The 25,748-nt window shown below is 45.6% G+C and overlaps 1 protein-coding gene across 3 annotated transcripts; it reads left to right on the forward strand.

Annotated features, from left to right (window-relative positions):
• Positions 1–5,413: 5,413 nt before the first annotated feature.
• On the forward strand, positions 5,414–25,291 carry Rabepk (Rab9 effector protein with kelch motifs). Of its 3 annotated transcripts, none has more exons than XM_028785096.1 (8): positions 5,414–5,446; positions 7,748–7,806; positions 10,482–10,639; positions 13,624–13,776; positions 18,677–18,838; positions 19,649–19,798; positions 23,602–23,751; positions 24,985–25,291. In XM_028785096.1, the coding sequence occupies exons 2-8, from the start codon at positions 7,754–7,756 to the stop codon at positions 25,269–25,271; spliced, it is 1,113 nt and encodes a 370-aa protein (XP_028640929.1). In that variant the 5' UTR covers positions 5,414–5,446; positions 7,748–7,753; the 3' UTR covers positions 25,272–25,291. The 3 variants fall into 3 exon arrangements, with proteins under 3 accessions (XP_028640929.1, XP_028640931.1, XP_028640930.1); XM_028785098.1 differs by having other exon boundaries at positions 18,680–18,838; XM_028785097.1 differs by having other exon boundaries at positions 5,426–5,437.
• The last annotated feature ends 457 nt before the right edge of the window (positions 25,292–25,748 follow it).

Genomic DNA, 25,748 nt, shown 5'->3' on the forward strand with positions numbered 1-25,748 from the left:
CAGCAGTTAAGCCTGTGCAGAGGACCATATCTGGAGCTCACAACTGCCTGGCCTCCAAGGGTACCATGTATCTACATACACAAATACTAATTAAAAGTAAATGTTATTTGTTTTTAAAGAAGAAAGAAAAGCACAGTGCAGCTAAGCATGTTGGTTAGGTGGAAGGTTCTGGAAAGCAGCAGCAAGCGGATCCTCAGGTCCATAAGGTGGGTTGGATTTTTTTTTTTTAAGGTTTATTTTTATTTTATATATATGGCTTGTTTTGCCTGTATGAATATCTATGAAACATGTGTTTGCCTGATGCCAGAAGAGGGCATCAGATCCCTTAGAACTGGAGTTTACAGGATGTTACAAACTATCATGTCCTTGATGGGAACAGAACTTCCAGGTCCCTCTGGTAGAGTGGTTAAGACCCACTGGCTCTAACAACTGAGACATCTCTCCAGCCCCAACAAGATCTTAAGATCCTATCTCAGAAAGAAAACAAAAACAAAAACAAAAAAAACTGCCAAGCAGAAAGAAGAAAGTAAATGACTGAAAGATTCAGGTGGCTAAACTATGTAACACAACTAGTGTGTAAGTACAAGTTAAGTACTTTCACTTAACATTTTGCATGCCTGTTGATTGATTTACCTATCAACTTCATGTACCAAAAGAGAAAAAATAAACACACACAGAGCAGAATCTTCCCACGAGGAATATAATTCACAAACAAAAATTAATCTTTTCTTGAAAAAAATTAAGTTCATAGCTTAAAATTATCATAAAAACAAATAAAAGAAATTCAGACGATTGAGCATTTATGCACTTACTACATAGTAAATCGAAGTTAATAGAATAAATAGTCACTATCATAGATGGGATAAACATCAATGGGGACCTAACCTAAGTACTACATTTAGCAGAAGCAAAATATGTTTGAAACCAAGTATTTTACCAACAGCTTACTTCCTTTAAATTCATTCCATTAACACTCGTTTTATTTTGTCTTTTTCTTTCGGGGGGTGGGGGTGTGAGACAGAATTTCTCTGTGTATAGCCTTGGCTATCCTGGAATTCACCCTGTAGTCTACGCTGGTCTCAAACTCTGCCTGTGCCTCCCAAATCCTGAAATTAAAGGCGTGCACCAGTACCGCCAAGCTAACTACTTTACCAATCCTGTCTTGAATTGAGTGAGACCTACTTTAGAAAACGAAGGAAATGACACCTTGAGTTACAGGGGAATAGCCCAGAGGTCATAAAAGCATTTGAACTTCTTGATAAGCAACTGCTTATTCACTTAAATCGCTCAGCAACGTGCTAAGAAATGGGATCCACATCCAAATTATCAGAAGAAAACTATCACTCCTAAGAGGCAATTTAGGGGAGTGGTGAAGCAGAGGCGACTTGTCATTCTCTCCCATTATGGTCGCATCGATCCCGCCCACCGGCTTCCCAGCTCTCAGGGACTTAAACACACAGCGGCCGCGTCCCTGGAGCAGACAGAAGCTCCTGTTACCTCTGCTGGGAGGACCCCATCCCGGGAGCACTACCCGCTCGGCCGGGCTCCGTCTCCGTGAGACCGAGCGAGTTAGAGTGGCAGTCTTTTAGCTCAGAGTCCCGTGGGGACCAGGGGATGGTGACATCCCCCGGGATCTCCCCTCAGAGAACTGACAGCATTCGGGGGATTCGGGCTCCCCCGGTTCTCCGCGTCACGCCGCGTCGGACCCGGTCCTCTCACACCGCGGAGCGCCCTCCGCCGCGCCAGGATCGAGAGCCCGGTAGGGATCCCGCCGAAGGAGAAGGGCGGGCCGGCGGGAGCCCCACAGCCGGAAGGGGCTTGCCTCACAAGCTGGACGGCCTCCGGCCCGGCTCACCTTCAGGTCGTTCTCGGGAAGGTACTTGCACTGCCGCGCTATCTCCACATATTTGTCCAGATCCAGCGGCGCCATTTTAGGAAAAACTAGCCGGGGCGACGCCAGCGTCGGAGGCCGAAGCCGGAACTGCCCTTACGTCACGTCCGACCCGTGAGTGGCGTCTGCGTAGTGACGTCAGAGCCCCGACACGCCCCGCGTCCCCTCGTGCGGAACTCCAGGACCCGGGTCTCTAAGATGACCCGCCGGTCATGTAGATGAAACCTGCTAGGACCTGTAGCTGTCTGCCGCGGGGAGTGCTGGGATATGTAGTTTTAGTGAAACGCTCTTCCTATCCTACTCTTGCAACAGACTTCACCTTCGGAAAACCAGATGAAGCTTTTTCTAGGGAAGATCACGAAGTGGGTACCTGAGAATTCCCTAGCTCTCTCCTACCCTGTCAGTATCTTCAAAGTTAGGGTTACTGTTACCGTCTTTCCAGGGCTAGTGAGGACCTGGCCTAGACAGTTTAAACAGATTAAACGCTCCCAATTCTCCGGCTTGGAAGAAAAGAAACAAACATTAAAGATAATTTGTACAAACACTGGAGCTTTTTTTCTGTTCAATTCTCGAAAGACTGACAGAAATGCAAAACTTACACGTGTTACTTGTCCCAAATTTTAAAGGAAACAGAAAAACTGGAGCCTAGACTAGAAAACAGGCTATGCCCAGTGAGCGCCATAGACAAAAATCTATCCTTGAAGCTGGAGTTCAGTATTTAGGAGCACTTCCAGAGGACCCAAGTTCCAACACCCCACATAGCTGCTCACAAGGCCTATAAATCCAGTTCCAAAAGATCCAACAGTGCCGTCTTCTGGGCACTGTGTGTAGTGCAGAAATTTACTTGAGGGCAAAACAAAAAATTTAACAATTATAAATTAGTGTATAGGAGCTGGAGAGATGGATGGCTCAGCGGTTAAGAGCACTAAAGCACTGTCTGCTCTTCCAGAGATCTAGGTTCAATTTCCGAAAACCACGTGGTGGCTTACAACCATCTCTAAAGGGATCTGATGCTCACCTCTGGTGTATCTGAAGAGAGCAACAGTGTACTCATATACATACGTATTAAATAAATCTCTTTAAAACGTTTTTTAAAAGTAGAATTAACCAATCAGCTGGCCGTAGTAGACCACATATTTGACCCCAGCACTGGTGAGGCAGGTGGATAGCTGAGTTTTAAGATAGCCTGGTCTAAAACAAAGTTGGAAAGGTAGAAAGATATCTAATGAAGCATATCTAGATCTTTTGAAGAAGAGCCATAGAAAAGTGGCTGGAGATAAGAAAAAAGAAAAATACAGGCTGGAGAGATGGCTCATTGGTTAAGAACACTGGCTGCTTGCTCTTCCAGAGGTCCTGAGTTCAATTCCCAGCAACCACATGGTGGCTCACAACCATCTGTAATGGGATCTGATGCCCTCTTCTGATGTGTCTGGAGACAGCTGCAGTGTACTCATAAATGAAATAAACACATTTTTTTTAAAGAAATACATCAATTTTTATTTTCTTTCTTTTTCTTGGTTGGTTTTTTTTTTTTTTTTTTTTTTTTTGTTGTTGTATTTCAAGACAGGGTTTCTCTGTGTAGCCCTGGCTGTCCTGGAACTCACTCTGTAGACCAGGCTGGCCTCGAACTCAGAAATCCACCTGCCTCTGCCTCCCAAGTGCTGGGATTAAAGGTGTGTGCCACCACCGCCAGGCCAATTTTTCTTTTGATATAATGGGTAACTATTGTTAAGATTTTAAACAGAGATGCAAAATGGTCAAACTTATTTGACTTTTTAAATTTTTTGCTTTGGTTGGTGGGTTTGTTTGAGTCATTGTTTTAGCCCCTTGACTCCCATTTTTAAAAACAGAATTTAAACATCCCTCCAAGAACTCAGAGATGTGATTTCTAGTCTAAAAGGATTGGTTTCTATACGGTAAACCATCTGATATTCCACTTTTTCTTCTTAATATGTACCTCCAGCATGGCTTCTCAAGGTATCCAAAAGACCCAGAGCACATCAAAGCGTTCTGGAGCTTTACTTCAAGAAGTAATCACTGTCCAAATACATATTGGGCACATGGCAGAGCCGACCTGGTCCTGCCTCTCTCCAGAAGGAAAGCAGAGTGAGTGTATACCTCTAAATTCTTTAGCAGTCAGTAGGAACTTTCTGATAATTCCAGGCAGTCACAAAGACTCAGGTGTTGGAAATATAATGACAAAGAAGTGAACAGAGCTGCAGCCCCCCCCAAGTCCACTTTGTCCATGAATTTTGGTTACATTGTCAAGTAGATAAATAAATTAGAGCGAGGGCATTGTAACTCCTTTCTGTAAATCACAGAACGTGTATGGTGCAGGCAGCAGAATCAGGAATTCAAGGCTATCCTCAGCTATACAGTGAGTTGGAGACAAGCCTGGACTACATGAGACCTAGTCTCAAAATTAAAATCCAAGTTTTTCTTTTATTTGCACTAGTAAATTGTCTCTCTAGCTGTGTTCCAATATTGCTATTCCCATTCTATACGTGATTAGACTAGGGTTCAGAGCTTGTTGGAAGCCGAGTTTGTCTTCCTTCTCCCACTAAAGGTACACTACCTCTGCTGTTTCTAGTCTGTCTTGAGTTCGGAGGGACGTTAGTGAGCTCAGAGTATGGTACTTTGATCACACATAGGCACATAGGTGAGCCATCTTTGTTTTAGGAAAGTCACGGGGCACCTATAGCTAGGACATAGATCAGAGAGAGTGCAGGTGAAGTTGCCAGCAGAGGTTTATAGATAAACATAATCACGGCTTTTACAGAGGACCAGCTCTGGGCCTCCATAAATACCCGACCACAACACCTACGGAAATCTTAAGATTTCTGTGTCGCTGAGAGAACATATTGTGTCAATGAACTTTTTAATTCTTCAGCCTTTACGATAGGACCTCCTAGTTGTTCAGGTTTAATCTCTCTGCTCAGCGTGTGAGCTCCCGGAAGGCCAAAGGCCTGTAATCTGGAACGTGCTGTAACCACAAACGGCAATTATGGAAATGACCCGCTTTGGGCGTCACAGCTTGAACCAACCTCAAACCTGCACAGGGAAAACCTAGCATCCTGAGGCATGCAGGTAACCTCACTCGGGAGGCTGGAGCAGAATTCAAGGTCAGCCCGGCTTACATGAGTTCCAGCCCATCTTTCCCCTTCAGAAGTCACTACTAAGGACTGCTGACGGGCAGTGGTGGCGCATGCCTTTAATCCCAACACTAGGGAGGCAGAGGCAGGCGGATTTCTGAGTTCGAGGCCAGCCTGATCTACAGAGTGAGTTTCAGGACAGCCAGGGCTTCACAGAGAAACTCTTGTCTCGAAAAACCAAGCTGAACAAGGAATTAGAGTTAACGATCGGATGCCGAACTAGCAGAGTTCTAGGTCGCCTGATTAGTTTGGCGCGTAGTCGGGGAGACCCGGAGGCGTAGAGCGGTTGGGCTGGACGTGCTTCCGGGACCTGGGGTGGGGGTAGAGGTGGGGGTGGGGGACGAGCTCCTAAGCTCCGCCCCATGGGTGGAGCCACGTCCAGGACAAGCCGGGGGTACGGCAGGTAATTGGTGCTGGGCTGGAGGTCTCTGGGACCCCGCCATCTGGAGGAGGGCGGACTCCCTATAGGCAGTGGGCTTGGGCTAGGTGGGAGGGGTAGTATCCATGGTCTCCGGCCGGTCAGGTTACGGGAAGGCAGGCAGCCATTTCTCCCTGACCCTGACTTCTTTCGCGTGAAGATGGGGCTGGCAGAGGGGATGCAAAAGAGGTGGCTAGGAGAGTCCCGGCCAAGCCGACCCCTCTAAGCTCTGTCTGACCCTGTGCTCATTAACCTAGCCCGCTCGTGGGCTTCATCGGCCCAACTCTTAATTCCTTTCTCATTCGTTTGTCCTTCACTTCTACTCTGCAGGTCCATTGGTAAGTTATCAGAATGAATCAGAAGGTGGGACATGCTAAGCTTTTTGGAATCTAGTCTAGATACTTTTCTGTTACTTTTATTTTGAGACAAGTCTCACTATGTAGCTCAGGCTGGCCTCCGTGGCCTCAGGCCTCCCAAGTGCCAGGTAGTGTGCACCACCGTGCTGGCCGACTACAGACTTTTGAACAGATAATTTCATTCAGGGATCTGAGGGTGTAGTTCAACTGGCAGACTGCCTGCCTATCGAGAGCTTAGCCCTGGGTGTGATCTCCAGTAAGGCATAAAAAGGTATGGTGATATTTGCTTGTAATCCCAGCTTTTGGGAGGTGGAGGCAAGAGGAACAGAAGTTCAAGGTCGTCCTTGGCTATATAATGAGTGGAAGCTAGCCTAGGGTACATGAGAGGTTGTCTCTAAATAAGTAATGAGTTTAAAAGAAAAGATAATTACATTTAGAATGACTCCTGTAATATGGAGGTTAAATAGATACTGTCGTATAGGGGGACTAAGGCCAAGTCCTTCTGATTAATCCTTCTTGCCAACTGGTGTGTGGTGTGTGTGTGTGTGTGTGTGTGTGTGTGTGTGTGTATATTGCTAATCTCTGAATCAGGAACAGTAACTTGAGAGACTGGAAAGGGATGGTCTCTTTAAATAACCTTTGAAATCTGCTTTATTTTTTTCTTTTTCTGGAAATTGAACCCAGGGCCTTGTCTATGCTAAACAGGTGCTCTACCACAGAGCCATGCCAACTCCTTGAAACTGGCTTTAAATATCCACTAACAGTGTGCAAGTTTGCAGGAAGGAAAGACAGGGAGGCAGTAATTGCCACAGAACACTTGTTAATTTTATTAAATTCCCACTGGTTGAAGGCAGTCCAAGTTATGAAAGTCAGAAGAACAACAAAAACCTCAGTATTGCAATCGAGGCCCCAAAAAGACACAGAGTGAGACCCTGTCTGAAAATAACAGCAAAAAGATGTAGACCAGAAAGCTTGGTTTCTATGGCATGCTAGGACCAAGATGGGGCAAGGCAAGGTTAGCCCTAGCTGTCCTGGAACTCACTGTGCAGACTAGGCAGGCATTGAAATCACAGAGATCATGTGCCTCTGCCACACCAGTGCTGGGATTAAAGGCGTGTGCCACCACCGCCTGGCAAAGGTTAAATCTAATTTTTAAGTTAGCTAGTAAAACGTGTCTCATACCTTTTTTTTTTTTTTTTTTTTTGGTTTTTCGAGACAGGGTTTCTCTGTGTAGCCCTGGCTGTCCTGGAACTCACTCTGTAGACCAGGCTGGCCTCAAACTCAGAGATCCACCTGCCTCTGCCTCCTGGGTGCTGGGACCAAAGTTGTGCGTCACTGCCACCTGGCTGACCTGTTTTATCTTTAATAAAAATCTTAAGGCCTCTGACATTTTGGTATCTGTTCATTCCTTATGAGACTTGCAGACAGAAGGAAAACATTAGCTGAGAAACTTAAGTAGCTATGTTGTGTCAACAGCTGGAATGTAACTCAACACAGACACTTACCTACCATGCATAAAGCCCTGAATATATAACATACCCTATCACTGGGGGACAACAGCTGGATATGGTGGCTGCAATCCCAGTACTAAGGAGAATGAAGCAGGAAAATTGCCCAGAGTTGGAAGTCAGCCTGGGCTGCTAGGAAGCTTGTTTCTGAACAAGAAAGGATTATCTCCGAAGTGTGGTAGTGTTGATTCGGATTTGTCAGGTCTTTGAACTTCATATATTCAACCTCAGAGATTTTGTTTTTGTTTTTGTTTTTTTTTTTCCCGGTTTTGGGGCTACAACCTTGGGTCTTTCTCATCCTGGGCCAATGCTCAACCACTGAGCTCCTCCACAATCCAATAGGAGAGGTTTGAGAGGGGTGTGGTTGGAGTTGTTGTGTTGTGGGAAGATGCCTGAACACTACCTTCCTCTCTTCTGCATAGGGCATCATGAAGCAGCTGCCCAGCTTGGAGCCTGGAGACAAGCCCAGGAAAGCTACATGGTCTGTAAGGAAGGATTCAGACACATATAAGAACTTGAGTTTTTGTTTCATCTATAGGTAGTTTACTAACACATCTGATCATCACTGCAAAGGGGCAGTAATAAAACTGTGGTAATTAGATTCAAACAGTCTGGGAAGATTTTCAGAGGGGTCAATAATTATCAAAGAGCAGCTGTTAATTTTATTAAAATCTGTTTACCAGGACAAATAAAGCACTGGCTATCTGGCATCCTCAGCTCCAACCCTTAGGTCCTCCCCTGAGCTGAGACTTTAGGGAATTTGGATTACACTGGGTCCAGTGTTTGTTGGCTGTTTGTTAAACCCTTCATTCAGCAACTCACAGTGGCTAACAGTGATGACGCTGTAAAAGCCCTGAAGCCCTAAGGCAGAAGCAGAGCAAGTGATGGAGTGTGACCTGCACTGGGGGGACCCCAGCAGGGTGGAAGAGGCCCATAGGACTCCAGCTGAGGTCTGTGCCCACTTCCACGATCTATCTTGCTTCACAGCCATCACAGATGTGCAGGAGACATGCTCTAGGGTAAAGCCCTCTAGAGAACTGTCTATGTAGCTTGGCTATAGAGCTCTGGTTAACATGTATAATATCCCTAGTTCTGCCCCTCACACTAAGCATGATAAAGCAGGCGCCTTGAACAAGGCCTTGCACACTCTGTGTGTACCTGCCCATCCAGCCTCCATTGGCTTTATTTATTTATTTTGCTGTTTGTTTTGTTGTTGAAACAGATTCTCATGTAGCCCAGGTTGGCCCCTAACTTTGAGCAATCCTCGTTTTCTAGCCTCCCGAGTGCTGGGATTACAGGCATGACCACTAAGATTAGCCTTGTTTTGCTTTGAGATAGGCTGTCTAGTATTCAGGTAGTAAAATTGTTTAAAATCCAAGGCTAGCCTAGACAATGGAGTAAGATGCTCTCTGGAAAAAAATAAAAGACAAAAAGAACTTTTACGTTAAAACTTTTTTTTGATTGTGAAAACAATGAAGAGCAACTATTCATGAACCCTTCAAACGGTACACAAATCCACACACAGAACACTGGACCAGGACGAGAGATCCTGGAATCACTGAAAATGATGGAGATGGGTGTCCATAGAAACCACCAGGACAGATGAATCAGAAGAGCAAATAGGCTGAGGGAAAGGGATTCCTAGGATACTGACGGTTCCGAGGGGGCTGGTGGGAGACGGATCAGAGAGGAAAGGAAACAGCTGTCAGCAGGTGAGTACACACTTGGAGGAAGGGGTGCAGAGAATCCAGGTTCTGGAAAAGGGGCTAGAAAGTAGGAGGGGTCAGGAGTGCCAACATTGGAGAGGTCAAGAAAGACAGGACCTGGAGTCAGGAAATGTTTGTATTCACTGTGTGTCCTAGCACACTCCTATAGTCCCACACTTGGGAGGTAGGGTCAGAAATATCAGGGATTTAAGGTCATCCTGGGCTACCTGGAAATCCAAGGCCAGCCTAGGCTGTATGAGACCCTGTCAGACACTAAATTTTTATTTGTTTCAAACCAGAAAGCTTAAAATACATTTATCCCTGTTAACCATCAAAATAAATGTAGCAGCGAATGTCCTGATCCTGTATTGCAGCCTGTGATTCCTAGATGTAGGATGTAGGTTCCATTAGGTTGAGGTTTCCAAGTCTGGAAAAATCTTTTAGTGGTTTTGTTTTGGTTGTTTTTTTTTTTTTTTTTTTTTTTTTAACAATTGTGAGGGCCGGGCAGTGGTGGCGCACGCCTTTAATCCCAGCACTTGGGAGGCAGAGGCAGGTGGATTTCTGAGTTCGAGGCCAGCCTGGTCTACAGAGTGAGTTCCAGGACAGCCAGGGCTGCACAGAGAAACCCTGTCTCAAAAAACCAAACCAAACAAAACAAAAAAACCAAAAACAATTGTGAGCCTTAATCCATGTATTCTGGAGAGTTTTCTCCACGAGGAGAGGAGACAGAATTGACTACTGTTGGCCAGGGCCTTGGCACCACAGGTGTCCCTGTGAGTTTGATAATGCCCTAGCCACTATTTACTTAGCTCCCTGCACCCTCACAGGCTCCACCTTTGAAGATGAGAACTATGGCAACCCTTGATATATAGTAGAGAAAACTGAGGTTCGGGAAGGTGAAGTGACTCCCCAAATGTCTCACATCTAGAAAGCACTGAACTTCACACTTGAACCAGGTCTGTCTGAACCCACAGACCATGATCATAACACCCTGGTGTTGCCAAGGCAACACCAGTGGACATCTCTGCATGTCACCTCCCCTGTCTACCACAGAACCTGTTAAAAGTAAGTTAAAAGTCCAGAGAACATTGAAAAGCCAGCCCTGAGCAAAGACAAGGTACTGTGTATGGCGCTTTGCTGCATACAACTCAGAAAGCAGGCCAGAGTCAGTGAGATAGCACAGCAGGTCAAGGCACTTGCCTAGCAAGCCTGGTTTCAATCTCTGGAACCCAGAGGAAGGTGGAGAAAGAGAACCAATTTTATAGTTTTCCTCTGAGCTTCACACATGCGTACAGAACACACATACCACACACATGGTCCCATACAATAGTAATAATTAAATCTTAAAACATGAGTATGTGTGCAAGACTTTTCACCCTGGCGACTGCTCTGTGAGGAAATGGGAGAATATTCTCACACAGGCCTCCTGAACATGTCTTCCCTTTGGCAGGTACACTTTGACTTGCCCTGGAGACAGGCCCTGCCCTCGAGTTGGCCACAGCTGCTCATATTTGCCTCCAGTTGGGGAGGCTGAGAGAGGGAAGATCTTCATTGTTGGGGGAGCAAATCCAAACCAAAGCTTCTCAGATGTACACACCATGGACTTGGGTAAGATCTATGCTGCAGAACATTCCTGACAACACCAGCTCTGCTGGGTGTAATGGTGCACATCTTCTGAATTCTAGCACTGGGGAAGCAGAGGGATGACAGCCCCTGGGAGGTTGAAGCCAACTTGGTTTATATAACAAGTTCCAGACCAGGAAAACATAGACCCTGAAAGTAATAATAACACAACAACAATATAGACCCTGAACCATCATAATAATAATAAGAAGAAGAAGAAGAAGAAAGAGAAGGAGAAAAAAATAATGTCTTAGTGTTTGGGTTTTATTGCTGTGACCAAGGCAATTCTTGGTTCAGCATTTCAGTCCATAATCATCAAGGCAGGAAGCACAGCAGTATCCAGGCAGGCGTGGCACTGGGAGAGCTGAGAGTTCTACACCTTCATCCAAAGGAAGTTAGGCAGACTATCCTCAGGCAGCTAGGAGAAGGGTCTCAAAGCCCAGCCCCACAGTGACACACTTCCTCCAACAAGGCCACACCTCCTAATAATGCCACTCCTGGTCAAGCATATTCAAGCCACCACTAGTGATAATCAAACCAACTCAGACCAGACAACAGAGTTTTCCTCTTAAAGAGAAGAACAATGGTCTCAGCTGACCTTTAGTGCTTGTCCAGTACATCCTTGTTTGGAGAAGAGTCTGTGTCTTAGGGTTTCCATTGCTGTGAAGAGACACAGTTACCACAGCAACTCTTATAAAAGCAAACATTTAATTGGGGCTGACTTAACAGTTTCAGAGTTTAGTCTGTTTTCATGACACGAAGCATCCAAGTAGACATGGTGCGAGAGGAGCTGAGAATTCTACATCTTGATCGGAAGGCAGCCAGGAAGGGACTCTTCCACATTGAGTGGAGCTTGAGCACTAGGAGCCCTCAAAGCCCACTTACACAGTGACACACTTCCTCCAACAGGTCCACACCTCCTAATAGTGCCATTCGCCATGGGCCAAGCCTATTCAAACCACCACAGTCTGTTCTGAGCCCTGACAATTGGTTATATATTAACTGTTAAAGGCATCATTTCTCCTGTCCACATTCTAATAAATCAAGTCCTGGCTTTATCTGTCTCCCACTGTGTTTGTCCCTTTTCACTCCCTCCACAGTTCCCACCAATGCTGTCTTTCCGCTAGCCCTGGAATCATCCTCACTCTAGACTCCATCCCTCCACGTTGGCTCACTACACCATGCATGCCCCATACCTATGCAGAAAGTGTTGCTCTTCAGTTTGGACAAGGGTGGTTTTTTGTTTTGAAGCAGTCTCACGTGGCTCAGGCTGGACTTGAACTTCCTGTGAGGCTGACAGCATGACCTTGAACTTCTGATTCCCTTGCCTTTACCTTCCAAGTGTGTATCTGAGCCCCTTCACCTGGTCTGTAGGATGCTGCTGGCCTACATGTATGTGAGCCCAGTGCTCTACCAGCTGAGTTACGCCCGTATACACTCAGTCCCTCCAAGCCATTGCTCATGTTGTTCCCAGTGCATGAGAAGCTCCTCTCCTTCCTTGTCATCTCTCTGTGGGAAGGTTGCTCTCCAGCCCTAGACTGGTTTGGATGCTATATCCCTCCATATCCATAGCGTCATATACTCTCCCATTTCCTCCTCCCAAGATCTTAGTGCATGTGACTATTCCCTGTGTTTCCACAAGAGTTTAAGAGTCTTGGAGACAGAATGAGGCAGTTTTACTCATAATTGTATCCCCAGCCATGGCTAGAGCATATAGCCAGAACAGGAACTTTGTATTTAGATGGATGAATGAATGAATGAATGAATGAATGAACGAACGAACAAACGAGCAGAGCTATGAACAAATTATTATGATGTGCTATACTGCTATACAAAAGGCAGAAGTTGAAAATCAGTGACCACGTGAAAGTTTGGCCATGTAACATTTCTGTTATACCATATGTATGTAAATATATATTTATAGATATATAGAAACATTTATATATTAATAATATATAACAATAATTTTTGGAGGTCTGACACCAATACTCCTGCATGGTAACATGACAGTCATTTAGACCTGCAGTGTCACCTCCTGATGAGGTTCCCACCCAGAGTCACCACAGTCTCTTGTTTATACTGTCCAGACACTTGAATCTCTATTCCCAGCAGGAGGCAAAGATACCTTGACTCTTTCAGATATCAAGGAGCTTACTTTCTTGCTCAGTTATATCATGTCTGTCTGTCTGTCTGTCTGTCTGCCTGCCTGCCTGCCTGTCTGTCTGTGACAGCATATTCCTATGCAGTCCGTTCTAGCCTAGAGTTCTCTGTGTAACCCAGACTGGCTTCACACTCAGTCCTTCTGCCTCCACTTTCCACGTCCTGGGATCCTGGACTTGTGCCACCATCCCAGCTTCAATGACATCGTTATTGCAAGTTATCAAGTGCCACAGTGACCTTAGCAAGGCCATATGGACCACAGTATCCTATTAAATAGAGGTACTAACCAGCTTCATTTGCAGTTGTGATTAGCTAACAGTGTGATGCCTTAAGGTCCTACCTTCGTGACTTGCTAACTAAAAGAATTAGTTGGTTTTGGCATTGTTTCTCTATTTGCCCAGAGATTAGTTGAGAGAGGGAGAGGGAGGAGGGGAGGGAAGACAGATTTTATAGAGTTCAGGGGTGTTCTGTAGAATCTAAGGACAAAAAATAATAGCCCAGGCTGATGAGAGTGGAAACCGGATCCAAGTGGCCCATGTCAGCCAAGCCCCATTAGTTAGAAGTAGAAAGTTAGTATCTGACATATGTCACTGGACTCTACAGGGAAGAAGAGAGACAGTTTCCATGGAAGAGGTTCACAGACCAGGTAGATAGCCTGCAAGCGTGCACTAGAGAACACATCAGTGTTTGATAGCACTCCCCTTATGGTTGGCCGCTTATGATTTTGTCCTTGTTTCCACTGCCCTGGTAATCCAACCAGAATTACCAGCTGACAGCCCCAGTCCAAGGACTGAGTAAATGTTTTCTAGGAACACACCAGTGGGACACGGCCACCAGAGAGGGCCTCCTGCCTCGGTATGAGCATGCCAGCTTCCTTCCCACCTGCTCTCCTCACAGCATCTGGGTGTTTGGAGGTGCAGACCAGTCAGGAAATCGAAATTGTCTACAAGTCATGACTCCTGGTGAGTAGACACAGGTTATTTTCCCTTTATCATTGTGATGGTTTGTACATGCTTGGCCCAGGGAGTGGCACTATTAGTAGGTGTGGCCCTGTTGGAGTAGGTGTGTCACTGTGGGGGTGGCCTTTAAGACCCTTGTCCTAGCTGCCTGGAGGCCAGTCTTCTCCTAGCCGACTTAAGATGAAGATATAGAACTCTCAGCTTCTGCTCCATGCCTGGCTGGATGCTGCCATGCTCCTGCTTTGATAATGGACTGAACCTCTAAACCTATAAGCCAGCCCCAACTAAATGTTGTCCTAAGAGTTGCTTTGGTCATGGTGTCTGTTCATAGCAATAAAACCCTAAAACACTATGAATGCATTTATGTATGTTACAGTACATTGAATCACCATTGCCCTAATTAACCTATTTTACTTTGCTATCCTCATAGAAATAGGAATTTATGGATTGTTTGTTTGTTTGTTTGTGTGCTTGTGTGTGCATGAGAGAGAGAGAGATCATATACATTCTGTAGTGTCCACGTAGAAGCCAGAGGACACTTGTGGAAATCAATTCTCTCCTTTTTCCACGTGGAGCCGAGTGATCAAACTCATCTGGGTAGCTCAGGACTCGTGACCTGCTTTCCGGTGATGAAATTATAGGAGTGTTTCATGTCAGACAGGACTGAATTATCTTTTGTGTCAAGCAGTAAATTTCTTTGTTGTATTTGAAAAATGTCTTCTTAGATAGTCATTTGATTGGTTCGAGTGTTTGTAATCCACCATGCCCTCCCTGTCTGTAATATAAATGCTTTTTTAAAAACCACACTTTAGCTCTTACTTTCTTACTCTCTTGCCTCTAGCTTCTCTCTGTCCCCTTGCCCTTCCCCCCTTCCATTCCCCCTCTCTCCACGTGGTCATGGCCGGCCTCCACTTCTCTCCTCTCTCCTCTTTCTCCACCATCTTCTCCCGTTTCTCTCCCCACCTTTGCCCTCTGTCCTGAATAAACCCCCTCCCCTTTGGAAAAAAAAACACACTTTGTTTTTTTATTGTATGTATATGAATGTTTTGCCTGCATGTATGTCTGTGTCACAGTTACATGCAGAGCCCAAGGATGCAAGAAGAGAGAATCAGATCCCCTCAGAACTGGAGTTACATACAATTGTGAGCCACCTTGTAGGTGCTGGGAACAAAGCCTTTGGATGAGCAGCCAGTGTTCTTAACTGCTGTATCATCTCTCCGTCTCTAGCTTTTCTCCCCTGCCCCCCTCTGGGGTTTTTTGAGACAGGGTTTCACTATGTAGCCCTAGCTGTCCCAGAGCTCACTCTGTAGACTAGGCTGGCCTCGAACTCACAGAGATCCACCTGCCTCTGCCTCCCGAGTCCTGGGATTAAAAACATGCGCCACCACTGCTCTCTTTCCTTTCCTTTCTTTCTTTCTTTCTTTCTTTCTTTCTTTCTTTCTTTCTTTCTTTCTTTCCTTCCTTCCTTCCTTCCTTCCTTCCTTCTTTCTTTCTTTCTTTTTTTTTTTTGTATGTTTGTTTTGAGACTGAGTCTTACTATGTAGGCCTGGCAAGCTGGCTTGGAACTCTTTGTGTAGATCAGGCTGGCCTCAAACTCTCAGAGCTCCACTTGCCTCTGCTTCCGAGTGCTGGAATTAAAAGCATGCATCACCCCTGCGGCTGGGATGTAAATGCTTTGAGGATAAGGTTTTGTTCCTTGTTTACAGAGGCCGGAGTACAATCAGATAGGAAGTAGACACTGTCCTGGCCTGTGCTGAAGCCATTTTGTCTGGAACCTTCATAGAGTCTGATCATCATGCTGGGTCTGGTAGTATAGGCCTAATGTCCTAGTTACTTGGGAGGCTGAGGCAGAAAGACCACAAGTTCATAGCCATTTTGGGCTAGCGTGTGAGGGTTGACAGTTTGAATCAGGCCAGTAGAGTGCTTGCCTGGTGGGTAGGAATCTCTTGGTTTGATTCCCAGAACTTGGGGGAGAAATAGTTCACGTCCGAGTCTGTGCTGTGCTGTACACTATCCATGAGCTTGAGCCAAGCCTCTCAATGCCTCGGTTTTCTTTCCTGCCACATTGGGACATCAGTCCCTCCCTTGTGACCTTGTGAAGGATTTCAGTTAGGAGCTAACACTCACTCTCTGGTATTGATCCAGACAGAATTTGGAAAGCAGAAATCAGGAAGTCCACCTTTAAAGAGGTGGCATGGTGGGTGTGGGGAATGTTGGGAGACCTGGGGAAGGGTTCCTCACTCTACCGCCCAGGGCTAGCCTGGAACCAAGATCCTCCTGTCTCAGCTTCCTAAATGCTGAGATGACCAGTGTGTGTGGGACCCTGTCCTTTGGCTCTGGGGTGGGGGGGAGGGGTGACATTTGTTTTAAAACAGAACCAAACAAAAATTCACAGTGGTGCACGCCTGTGATCCCAGCATTCTGAAGGCAGAGGCAGGTAGAGCTCTATGAGTTTGAAGCTAGCCTGGCCAGACAGGGCTGTGTAGTGAAACCCTATCTCAATACAAAACAACAGAAACAGACCAGCGAAGCCCAGGAAAGCTTCTGTCAGAGAAGCTAATTGTCTTCACTTTTCATTTGTTTTGTTTCACTAACAGTCTTGATAGAGAGTCAAGGCTCTTAGTTTCGATGCCTCATTCCACACTTACAAGTCTTGAGCCACCAGATCCCGTTTGACTTTCGGTTCCTGGGCTCCAAGCCCTGTCCGAGATCTGCAGCTCTAGAGAGATTTCCTTTTGCTTTGATGTAGTCTGAGGCCCATTCCGTACGCACGTTTCTACATTTCTGTCACATGCTTTGCATATGGCTTGTGTAGCATTTTATGTGTTGAATGAAGAGCCTTTCCAAAAGGCACAGAGTTTTTCTAGACAGGAAATAATACTCCGTTTGGTGGGACTCTGACAGATCTGGCTTCAAACCTCTCCTCTCCTCTCCAGAAGGCCTGTTAAAATGTCTGACCTTCCACACATCTCTCAGGGGTGAGTGAGAACCGTGGAGGGACAGCGCTTGGAGCAACTGACCTGCGTGAGGAAGATGCTGTGTATGCATCTGCTCCTATAACATTCAAGTTTTAGTTTGAAAGGAATAAAACTTATGTATGCCTCTCATGTGGTGAACTTTTCTTTTCAAGATAGACTGGTAGAAAAATACACAGACCATGGTGCTATTGCAACTCTTCAAACCTGGGCTGGAGAACTGCTCTGATTCCTAGGTTTGATTTCCGGTACACACACAGAGGCTCACAGCTGTCGTAACTCCATCCTAGGGGCTCTACCACCCTCTTCTGACCTCTAAGAGCAAGAAGCATGAACATGATGCACAGACACAGATCCTGGCAAAACACTCACATTCATAAGATAATGTTTTTGTTTGTTTGTTTTTTGTTTTTTGTTTTTCAAGACAGGGTTTCTCTGTGTAGCCCTGGCTGTCCTGGAACTCACTTTGTAGACCAGCCTGGCCTCAAACTCAGAAATCCGCCTGCCTCTGAGTCCCAAGTGCTGGGATTAAAGGCGTGTGCCACCGCTGCCCAGCAGATAAATATTTTTTAAAATGTGTTTAAAGGCTGGAGATGGCTTAGCAATTAAGAGCACTAGCTGCTCTTTCTGAGGACCTGGGTTCAATTCCCAGCACCCACATAGCAACTCATAACTGTCTATAACTCCAGTTCCAGACTGGAGTCTGGAATCTAACACCCTCATACAGATATACATGCAGGTAAGAACATCAATGTACATACAAAATAAAAACAAATTTTAAAAATGTGTTTAAAGCCCAACAGCCATTTGCTGGCCATACCCTTAAACAAGTAACAGTCTAACTTGACTTTAGTTCCAATTTGAGAAGGGAGAAACTGACATTTATTTATCATTTGTCATTTATTATTTATCATTCAGTTGAGTTATTATTAGTACTTCTGAAATTGCACTGAGATTGTCTTTCTTTTTTATTTTATTTTTGTGTGTGTGTATGAGTGCTCTATCTGCATGTATACCTGCACAGCAGAAGGGGGCGTCGGATCCCATTACTGACAGTTGTGAGCCACCATGTGGTTTCTGGGAATTGAACCCAGAACCTCTCAAAGAGGAGCCAGTGCTCTTAACCACTGAGCCATTTCTCCAGCCCCATCTACTTTCTTTCTTTCTTTTCTTTTCTTTTCTTTTTTTTTTTTTTTTTTTTTTTTTTTTTTTTTGGTTTTTCGAGACAGGGTTTCTCTGTGTTGCCCTGGCTGTCCTGGAACTCACTCTGTAGACCAGGCTGGCCTCGAACTCAGAAATCCGCCTGTCCCTGCCTCCCAAGTGCTGGGATTAAAGGCGTGCGCCGCCACCACCCGGCCCATCTACTTTCTTTTAATGGCCACATTTTCTAGGAAGTTTGGCACATTTGGACTCTAGCATTCAGTGTGAATAGATTTTAGCAGACATTAGACTCCCAAAAGCACAGAGTTGCCAGTACGGTGGATAAGCTCTCAGACATGCTCCTGACCTCACTCCTGATTCAACATGTGGCTTCTTAGCTTTGGGGAATTCGATTTCCCTGGACAACCTCTAATATCATCCTGTTCTTGTTTGGCACTGGGGACTATGAGCGCCCTGCCCTGCCCTGCCTTGCACTGTCCTGCACTGCCCTGCCCTGCCTTGCGCTGTCCTGCACTTCCCTGCCCTGCACTGCCCTGTGCTGTCCTGTGCTGCACTGTGCTGTGTTGTGCTGTACTATGTTGTGCTCCTCAGAGACTAGGGTACAAAGCTCTACCAAGAGTCAAGGTCCAGGTCTGCAGAAGTGGGTCAGTAGGAGACTACAAGCCTAGCAGGCCCTGGGTATAAATCCCCAGGGCCTCAGAAAGCAAAGAGTGAAGGCAGAGCCCTCAACATAGGTCTTTTAAGTGCCTATTTTCTCTCTGAACTAGAAGCCAGGACGTGGAACACCCCAGAAGTGACTGGCTCCCCACCATCCCCAAGAACATTCCACACATCGTCTGCAGCTATTGGAAACCAACTTTATGTCTTTGGGGGAGGAGAGAGAGGTGCCCAGCCTGTGGAGGATGTGAAGTTGCATGTATTTGACGCAAGTATGGGCTGGGGACATAGGGATCATGGGACTGCTTACCTGGGCCACCTCAGCCTCAGTTATCTCTCAAACAGGAAACAGGGTCTTGAGAAAAGATGTTGCATTAAGTAGAATACTTGCCTAGCATGCACCAAACCCTACGCACATTTTAGCCCTAGCACCACACAAACCAAGCACAATGGCAGATGTGTGTGGGATTACAGAATCCCAGCAGTCGAGAAATCAGACCTAGCCTGATACATGAAACCTGTCTTAAAAAAAAAAAAAAAAAAGCAGGCAGATCTCTTTGAATTTGAGGTCAGCCTGGTCTACATAGTTCTAGGCTAGCCCAGGCTATATAATGAGATCCTGTCTCAAAAAGCAATGACAAAAAGATGGTGACTCTGGGTTGGATGCGGCACAGGGTAAAGCATGTACTCAGTATGTACAATGGCCTGGGTGGTTTCCTGTACCTCTCAAAAACAACAACAAAAGGAAGAAAAAACAGCTCTGAAGGAAGGCTTTTCACAGAAGCAGCACACGTGTTTATTTTAACTCTGAGGCTGTTCTTATTTGAAGTGTAAGGGAATATGTTTCACAGTCCAAAGCAAGAAATGGCTTCCTGATAGCCAGACTGTAAAGCAGCATGCTGGGTTATTGGCTTTGCAGTCTGCAGCCCTGGACATATCCAAGTAGAGGTTACACAGCGGGATTAAGGTCTACTGCTGGTAAACTGGGGAGGACGCCAGGGTCACTTCCTTCATGGAGCACCCGTGTCCTGGGAGGTGCTGAAGAGAGAGGCCACCTAGTGTTAATGCATTTACCTTTGTAGACACTCTGACATGGTCTCAGCCGGAGACACATGGAAGTCCTCCATCTCCCCGGCATGGCCATGTGATGGTGGCAGCGGGCACAAAACTCTTCATCCATGGAGGACTGGCAGGGGACAAGTTCTTTGATGATCTCCATTGCATTGATATAGGTAAGTCTGTTAGAGGGCCAGGGGCCTTATGTATTCAGAATGCTTTAAGATGTGATTTGAGAGAATTCTACTTTCCTCTTATGTGTTGGTAACTTGACTGGCTGTTAGAGTTTTTCCTAGATTTCAAGAAGCACGGCCTGAATGATGAGGAATAAAGGGTGGAGAGGTAGCTCAGCTGTGAACTCATTGGCTGTACTTTCCAGGGAGGCCTAGGTTGGATTCCCAACCACCACATGACAGCAACTGCACTTCCAGAGTCTGTTGCCCTTTTCTGCCCTCTACAGGCATCATGTGGTGGAGCACAGACTTTGAGCAGGCAAAATACTGCACACACTAAGTACAAACAGATGTGTAAGTAGGTAGGTAAGTAGACAGGTAGGCAAGCAGACAGACTGACTGACTGACTGACTGAATGATTTGAAGAAGAAGAAGAGAGAAGGAGGGGAAAATATCATTAACAATTGGAGCTGGAGAAATGTCTCAGCACTTAAAACACTTACTGCTCTTGCAGAATACCCAAGTTCGGTTCCCAGCACCCACACTAGACAGCTCAGAGCAGCTCCAGGGAATCCAAAACCTCTGGTCTCAGCTGATATCTGAACACACACACACACACACATAGACACACATATATGCACATAGTTAAAAATAAGAAATTTCAAATAATTTAAAATCTGTATGTGTGGATGGTTTTCCTGCATGTATGTGTACCACAAGTATATAGTACCTGAAGAGGCCAGAAAAAGGTACTGGATTCTCTAGAACCAGAGTTACAGGAGGCTATGAGCTGCCATGTGGGTGCTGGGAATTGAACCTTAAGAAGAGCCGAGCCATCTCTGTAACCTCAAACACATCTTTTTAAAATTGTTTATTTTTCTGAAACAGAGTCATACTATGTGTAGCTCTGACTGGCCTAGAACTTGCTATGTAGACCAAGCTGTTCTTGAACTCACAGAGATCAATGCCTCAGCCTCCTGAGTTCTGGGTCTAAAGCCGTGTGCCACCATACCTAACTATATCTATTTTTAAATGCAGTCATTCCTCAAGACTCAGTGTGTGTTCAGGCACGGTTCCCTCTCAGCACCTGCCCTTTCCATCACAAGTTCCTATACTTTGTGTTCCCAGCTAGAGCTCTGTCTTGGCTCTTGCTCCATGTCCAGTCAAGATAACAGGTGGATGATCGGAATTGCATGTTTGCAGGGCTTCATGGTCAAAAATACAAAAAAAAAGCCCAGGAAAAAGAAAGAGAAAACCAGAAGTTTATCTCCACCTCAGAAGGGCTGGGCTCTCTTCTAAGCCTTTCTGTCTGTTAGCTCCATTGAGGGTGGGACTTCCTCTTTCCTTTGTCTGTATATTTCCCCTCCACCCCCACCCACCCCACCCCTGCACAAGTGCAGTCAGCCAGATAGTGGGTAAGTGCTTATCTGCTCCTGAGTGGATGGATGAATGCATGAGCAAGGTCTGCTTTGCTTCAGACTACAGAGCAAAGGGATGAGAGGCTCAAGGCACAGGAACGCCTATGATGCAGAGTATTCAAGTCCTCTCAAAGCACTGGGTCCTCAGAAGCAGGCTCACTAGCTGGAATTTCTTCATTGACTGCAAGGTTTTCTCTTTGTTCCTTTCTTTGTTCATTCACACACACATACACACACACACACACACACACATACACACATACATATTTCTGAGACAGTGTTTCTCTTTGTAGACCTGGCTGTCCTGGAACTTACTTTATAGACTAAGTTGGCTTTGAACTCATCAATCCACCTGCCTCTGCCTCCTGAATGCTGGGACTAAAGGTGCCCAGCTTTTTGTTTTTTGTTTGTTTGTTTGTTTGTTTGTTTTTGGTTTTTCGAGACAGGGTTTCTTTGTGTAGCCCTGGCTGTCCTGGAACTCACTCTGTAGACCAGGCTGGTCTCGAACTCAGAAATCCACCTGCCTCTGCCTCCCAAGTGCTGGGATTAAAGGTGTGCACCACCACCGCCCGGCTTAAATGTGTAGCCCAGGCTGGCCTCGAACTCGTGATCCTCCTGCCTCTGCCTCCTTCAGCAAATCCTACTGGTGTGCGCCACCACTACCGGCTTGTTTTGTTTTTAAGACAGTGTCTAGCTGTGTAGCCCAACCTCACAATCAGTCCTCTTCCTTCAGACTGCTGAGTTCAGGGACTAGAGACTTATGCTCCCATGCAATTTCAAATAGGATAGGACTTGTTCTTGATGTTTTGAGACAAGGTCTCTCCATGTAGCCCTGGCTGTCCTGGAATTCACTATGTAAACCAAACAGGCTTCAAAGTCACAGAGGTCCCGCTGCCTCTGTGTCTGAGTGCTGCGATTAAAGGTGTACACCATCATGCTTGGCTGATAATTGTTTAAGACTCCACTTTTCTGTGCTGAAGAGTTCCTCGTATTGTTTTATCCCTTCTCTAAATAGTCTTCTAATCTAAAGTCCAGTGGTGTGTAGTACCTCATTTAAGTGCTCCTTTGAAAAGATGCAAAACTAGTGTTGGGAGCATCAGGCGGATCTCTATAAATTCAAGGCCAGCCTGGTCTACAGAACAAGTTCCAGGACAGCCAGAACTATACAGAGAAACCCTGTCTCAAAAAAACCAAAAAACTAAAATAAGACAATGTTGGGAATGAGCACTGAATCAACAAGTCAAGTTGTAGAGGACACAGGTTTGGCAGCCTTAGTAGGCCCAGCTCTGCCCCTTATAAGCTACTCCAGCAAGGCGCCAGCCTTCAGTCATCCTGTGTGCTTATCCATCAGAAGAAAGGCAGTAGGTACACGTGATAGCAATTCAGAGGGCTGAGCAAGACTTTGCAAGTGTCTAGCCTGCACTCACACAGTTGCTGTTGGAGGTACCGAAGAGATGGGTTGGCATCTTCCCGAGGCCCTGGGTTTGATTCCTAGCACCCACATGGCAGCTCACAGCCATTGTAACTTTAGTTCAATGGAATGAAGTACCCTTTTCTGGCCTCCATAGCCACCATGCACAAATGTGGTGCACAGACAAACCTGCAGGCAAAACACGTGTGCATAAAATAAAAGTGAATCTTTCTTTCCTTTTTTTTTTTTTTTTTGTTGTTGTTTTTTTTCAAGACAGGGTTTCTCTATGTAGCCCTGGCTGTCCTGAACTCACCTTGTAGACCAGGATAGCCTCGAACTCACAGAGATCTGCCTCCTTCTGCCTCTAGAGTACTGGGACTAAAGATGTATGCCACTACTGTCTGGCTAAAAAATTGAATCTTTTAAAAAATGTATTTAAAACATACAAGCATATGAACATGTGTACCTGCATATTTGTGTATGTGCATATGCATGCGGGCATGCGCACGCACGCACACACACACACACACATCCCTTTCCTTACCTATCTGGGCAGTTGACAGTGAACAATTAAAGACTACAGTCATTAAAGTTTTCACGTTTCTCAGCATGCTCCAAAGAGCATCAGAATCCCATGAGATGTTTTTTAAAATTGCAGGTCCCTTGCTGCAGATTATAGAATAATTCAAGCCACCCTCTCTCAAAAGCAGTTCTACATAATGAACCTTTCCATTACCTCTTAAGAGATTCCTGTGACCCAGGCATGGTATTGAACATCTTTAATCCCAGAGTTAAACTTAAGGCCAGCCTGCTTTACATATCGCATTCCAGACCAGAGCTGTATCACCCTGTCTCACCACACACACACACACACACACACACTCCCTATGGATGACCCTCAGCAATCATTTTGCAAACTGCAGCAGATAATTTGAATTCCCATTTTAGCTCATGTGCACAACTCTCCCTTGTAACAGGTGACATGAGCTGGCAGAAGCTTGGTCCCACTGGAGCTGCTCCAGTAGGCTGTGCCGCCCATGCCGCCGTGGCTGTGGGACACCATGTGTATATGTTTGGAGGAATGACAGCCACTGGAGCGCTGAACACGATGTACAAGTATCATACAGGTGAGCAAGAGTCACTTCTGGTCAGTTTTCTTTTTTAAACAATTGTGCCCTTTCCTTTCCTTCCTTATTTTATTTTATTTTAAGATTTATTTATTGTATGTATGTGAGTACACTTTCACTTTCTTCAGACACACCAGAAGAGGGCATCAGATCCCATTACAGATGGTTGTGAGCCACCACGTGGTTGCTGGGAATTGAACTTAGGACCTCTTAGCAGTGATGCAGACATTTTCTAGTTTGGTGCCTTCATGTTTAAATCCAGAGGAAGGGCTAGGGAAGTGGCTCCAGTGGTAACAGTGGGTACTGTGTAAACATGAGGACCTGAGTCTGAATCCTCAGCATCTGTATAAAAGCTAGGCATGGATATGTGTGCTTATAATCCCAGCACTGGGGAGCACAGACATGCAGATTGCCGGGGCTCGCTGGCCCATCTGAAACTGCAGCTTCTGGTTCAGTGATCTGTCTCAAAGGAAAATAGGACACATATCAACAGAGGAAGACATCTGTGGCCCTCCTCACTGTACTCTCCTGAAACACACACACACCATATATGCACATGTACTCATATACATGCACACACACACACTAATTAAATCCGAAAGAACGAAAACTAAACTTAAAGATGGCATCATTAGTACACAAGAAGCAAGGGGGTGGTGGTTCATGTTTGAAATCCCAGGCAGGAGGACTTCTGGGAGTTAAAAGCCAGCATGGTCTATATATTAAGTTCCAGGACGGCTTGGGCTACAGAATAAGCTCCTTCCTATCTTAGAACTGGAGAGGTGGCTAAGGGACAGCTACTTGCTGCTCTTGCAGAGGATTGGAGTCCAGTTGCCAGCACTCACATAGCAGCTAACAACTGCCTGAAACTCCAGTTCTTGGGGGTCCAAAGATGACTTCTGGCCTCTCTGGGCACCAGGCATGAAAGTGGTATACAGACCACAGACGTGCAGGCCAAACTAAATACATTTTTTTCAAAACAAACAAACAAACAAACAAATACAAAACAAAACCTGACAGAAAAACAGGGTCTCTCTGTATAGCCAAGCTGGTCTGATAAAGGCAGCCATCCTCCTGCCTGTGCCTCCTGAGTGCTGGGATTTCAGGTGTGCACTGTCATGCCCAACCTGTTTTTCCCTTTATTTCCTCTTTGTGGCTTAACTGATGCAGAACATCACTGAATACCTGTGGAACTGTCTTAACAGGAGCCTTTGCTTTGTCTCCCTTACTCAGAAAAGCAGCACTGGACCATACTTCAGTTTGATACTTCCCTACCCCCTGGACGACTGGACCACTCCATGTGTGTAATCCCATGGCCAGTGACATCTACCTCTGAGAATGAAGAGTCTGTCATTCTAACCCTCCAAGCTGAGAAAGGGGATGCTGCTGAGAAAGCAGAGACCCAGAGTGGAGGGTTGCATGAAGAGAGTCTGGCTACCATGTTTCTCTGTTTTGTGTTCGGTGGGATGAATACAGAAGGGGAGATCTATGGTGATTGTCTTGTGACTGTAGTGGACTAATAAAACCCACATTTTTATTACTTGTTACTTTTTGCAAAAGTGAAAACTCTGCTAAGTTACACTGCCAATTACTTTTTTCACAATATATTCTCTCAACCCAGAGTAGTGGTACATTCTAGGCATAGCAGCACACACCTTTACTCCCTGGCCAGCCTGGTATACATAGTCAGTTCCAGGACAGCCAGAGCTTCATAGTCTTGAAAAGCCAAAAATAAAATCCATATCCACCTTGCACTTAATCAACTTTCATAACTGGACAGCCCAGTGTAAACAATTCCATTGTAAAGCTTTACCAGCAATAAAGTCTGTAGATACCCAGGCTAATACTGGAGTAGACATTTATGAGTTGGAATCTCTTTTTAATATGCATTAGCTAATCTCTAAAAAAAAAGTGCAGGCAAGGGGCTGGAGAGATAGCTCAGCAGTTGAGAGCTCTTGTTCTTACAGAAAACCCAGGTTCAGGTCCCAAAACCCACA

The sequence above is a fragment of the Grammomys surdaster genome, unplaced genomic scaffold, assembly GCF_004785775.1.
Source record: "Grammomys surdaster isolate TR1022 unplaced genomic scaffold, NIH_TR_1.0 125098, whole genome shotgun sequence".
NCBI lineage: Eukaryota > Metazoa > Chordata > Mammalia > Rodentia > Muridae > Grammomys > Grammomys surdaster.

What these genes read in the sequence shown, in the direction of transcription:
- Rabepk (XM_028785096.1), top strand. Translation starts at nt 7,754, where the DNA reads ATGAAGCAGCTGCCCAGCTTGGAGCCTGGAGACAAGCCCAGGAAAGCT. An exon ending in TCTACAAGTCATGACTCCTG is followed by an intron (nt 13,777 to 18,676) that starts GTGAGTAGACAC and finishes TCTCTGAACTAG; the next exon opens with AAGCCAGGACGTGGAACACC. An exon ending in GTTGCATGTATTTGACGCAA is followed by an intron (nt 18,839 to 19,648) that starts GTATGGGCTGGG and finishes TTACCTTTGTAG; the next exon opens with ACACTCTGACATGGTCTCAG.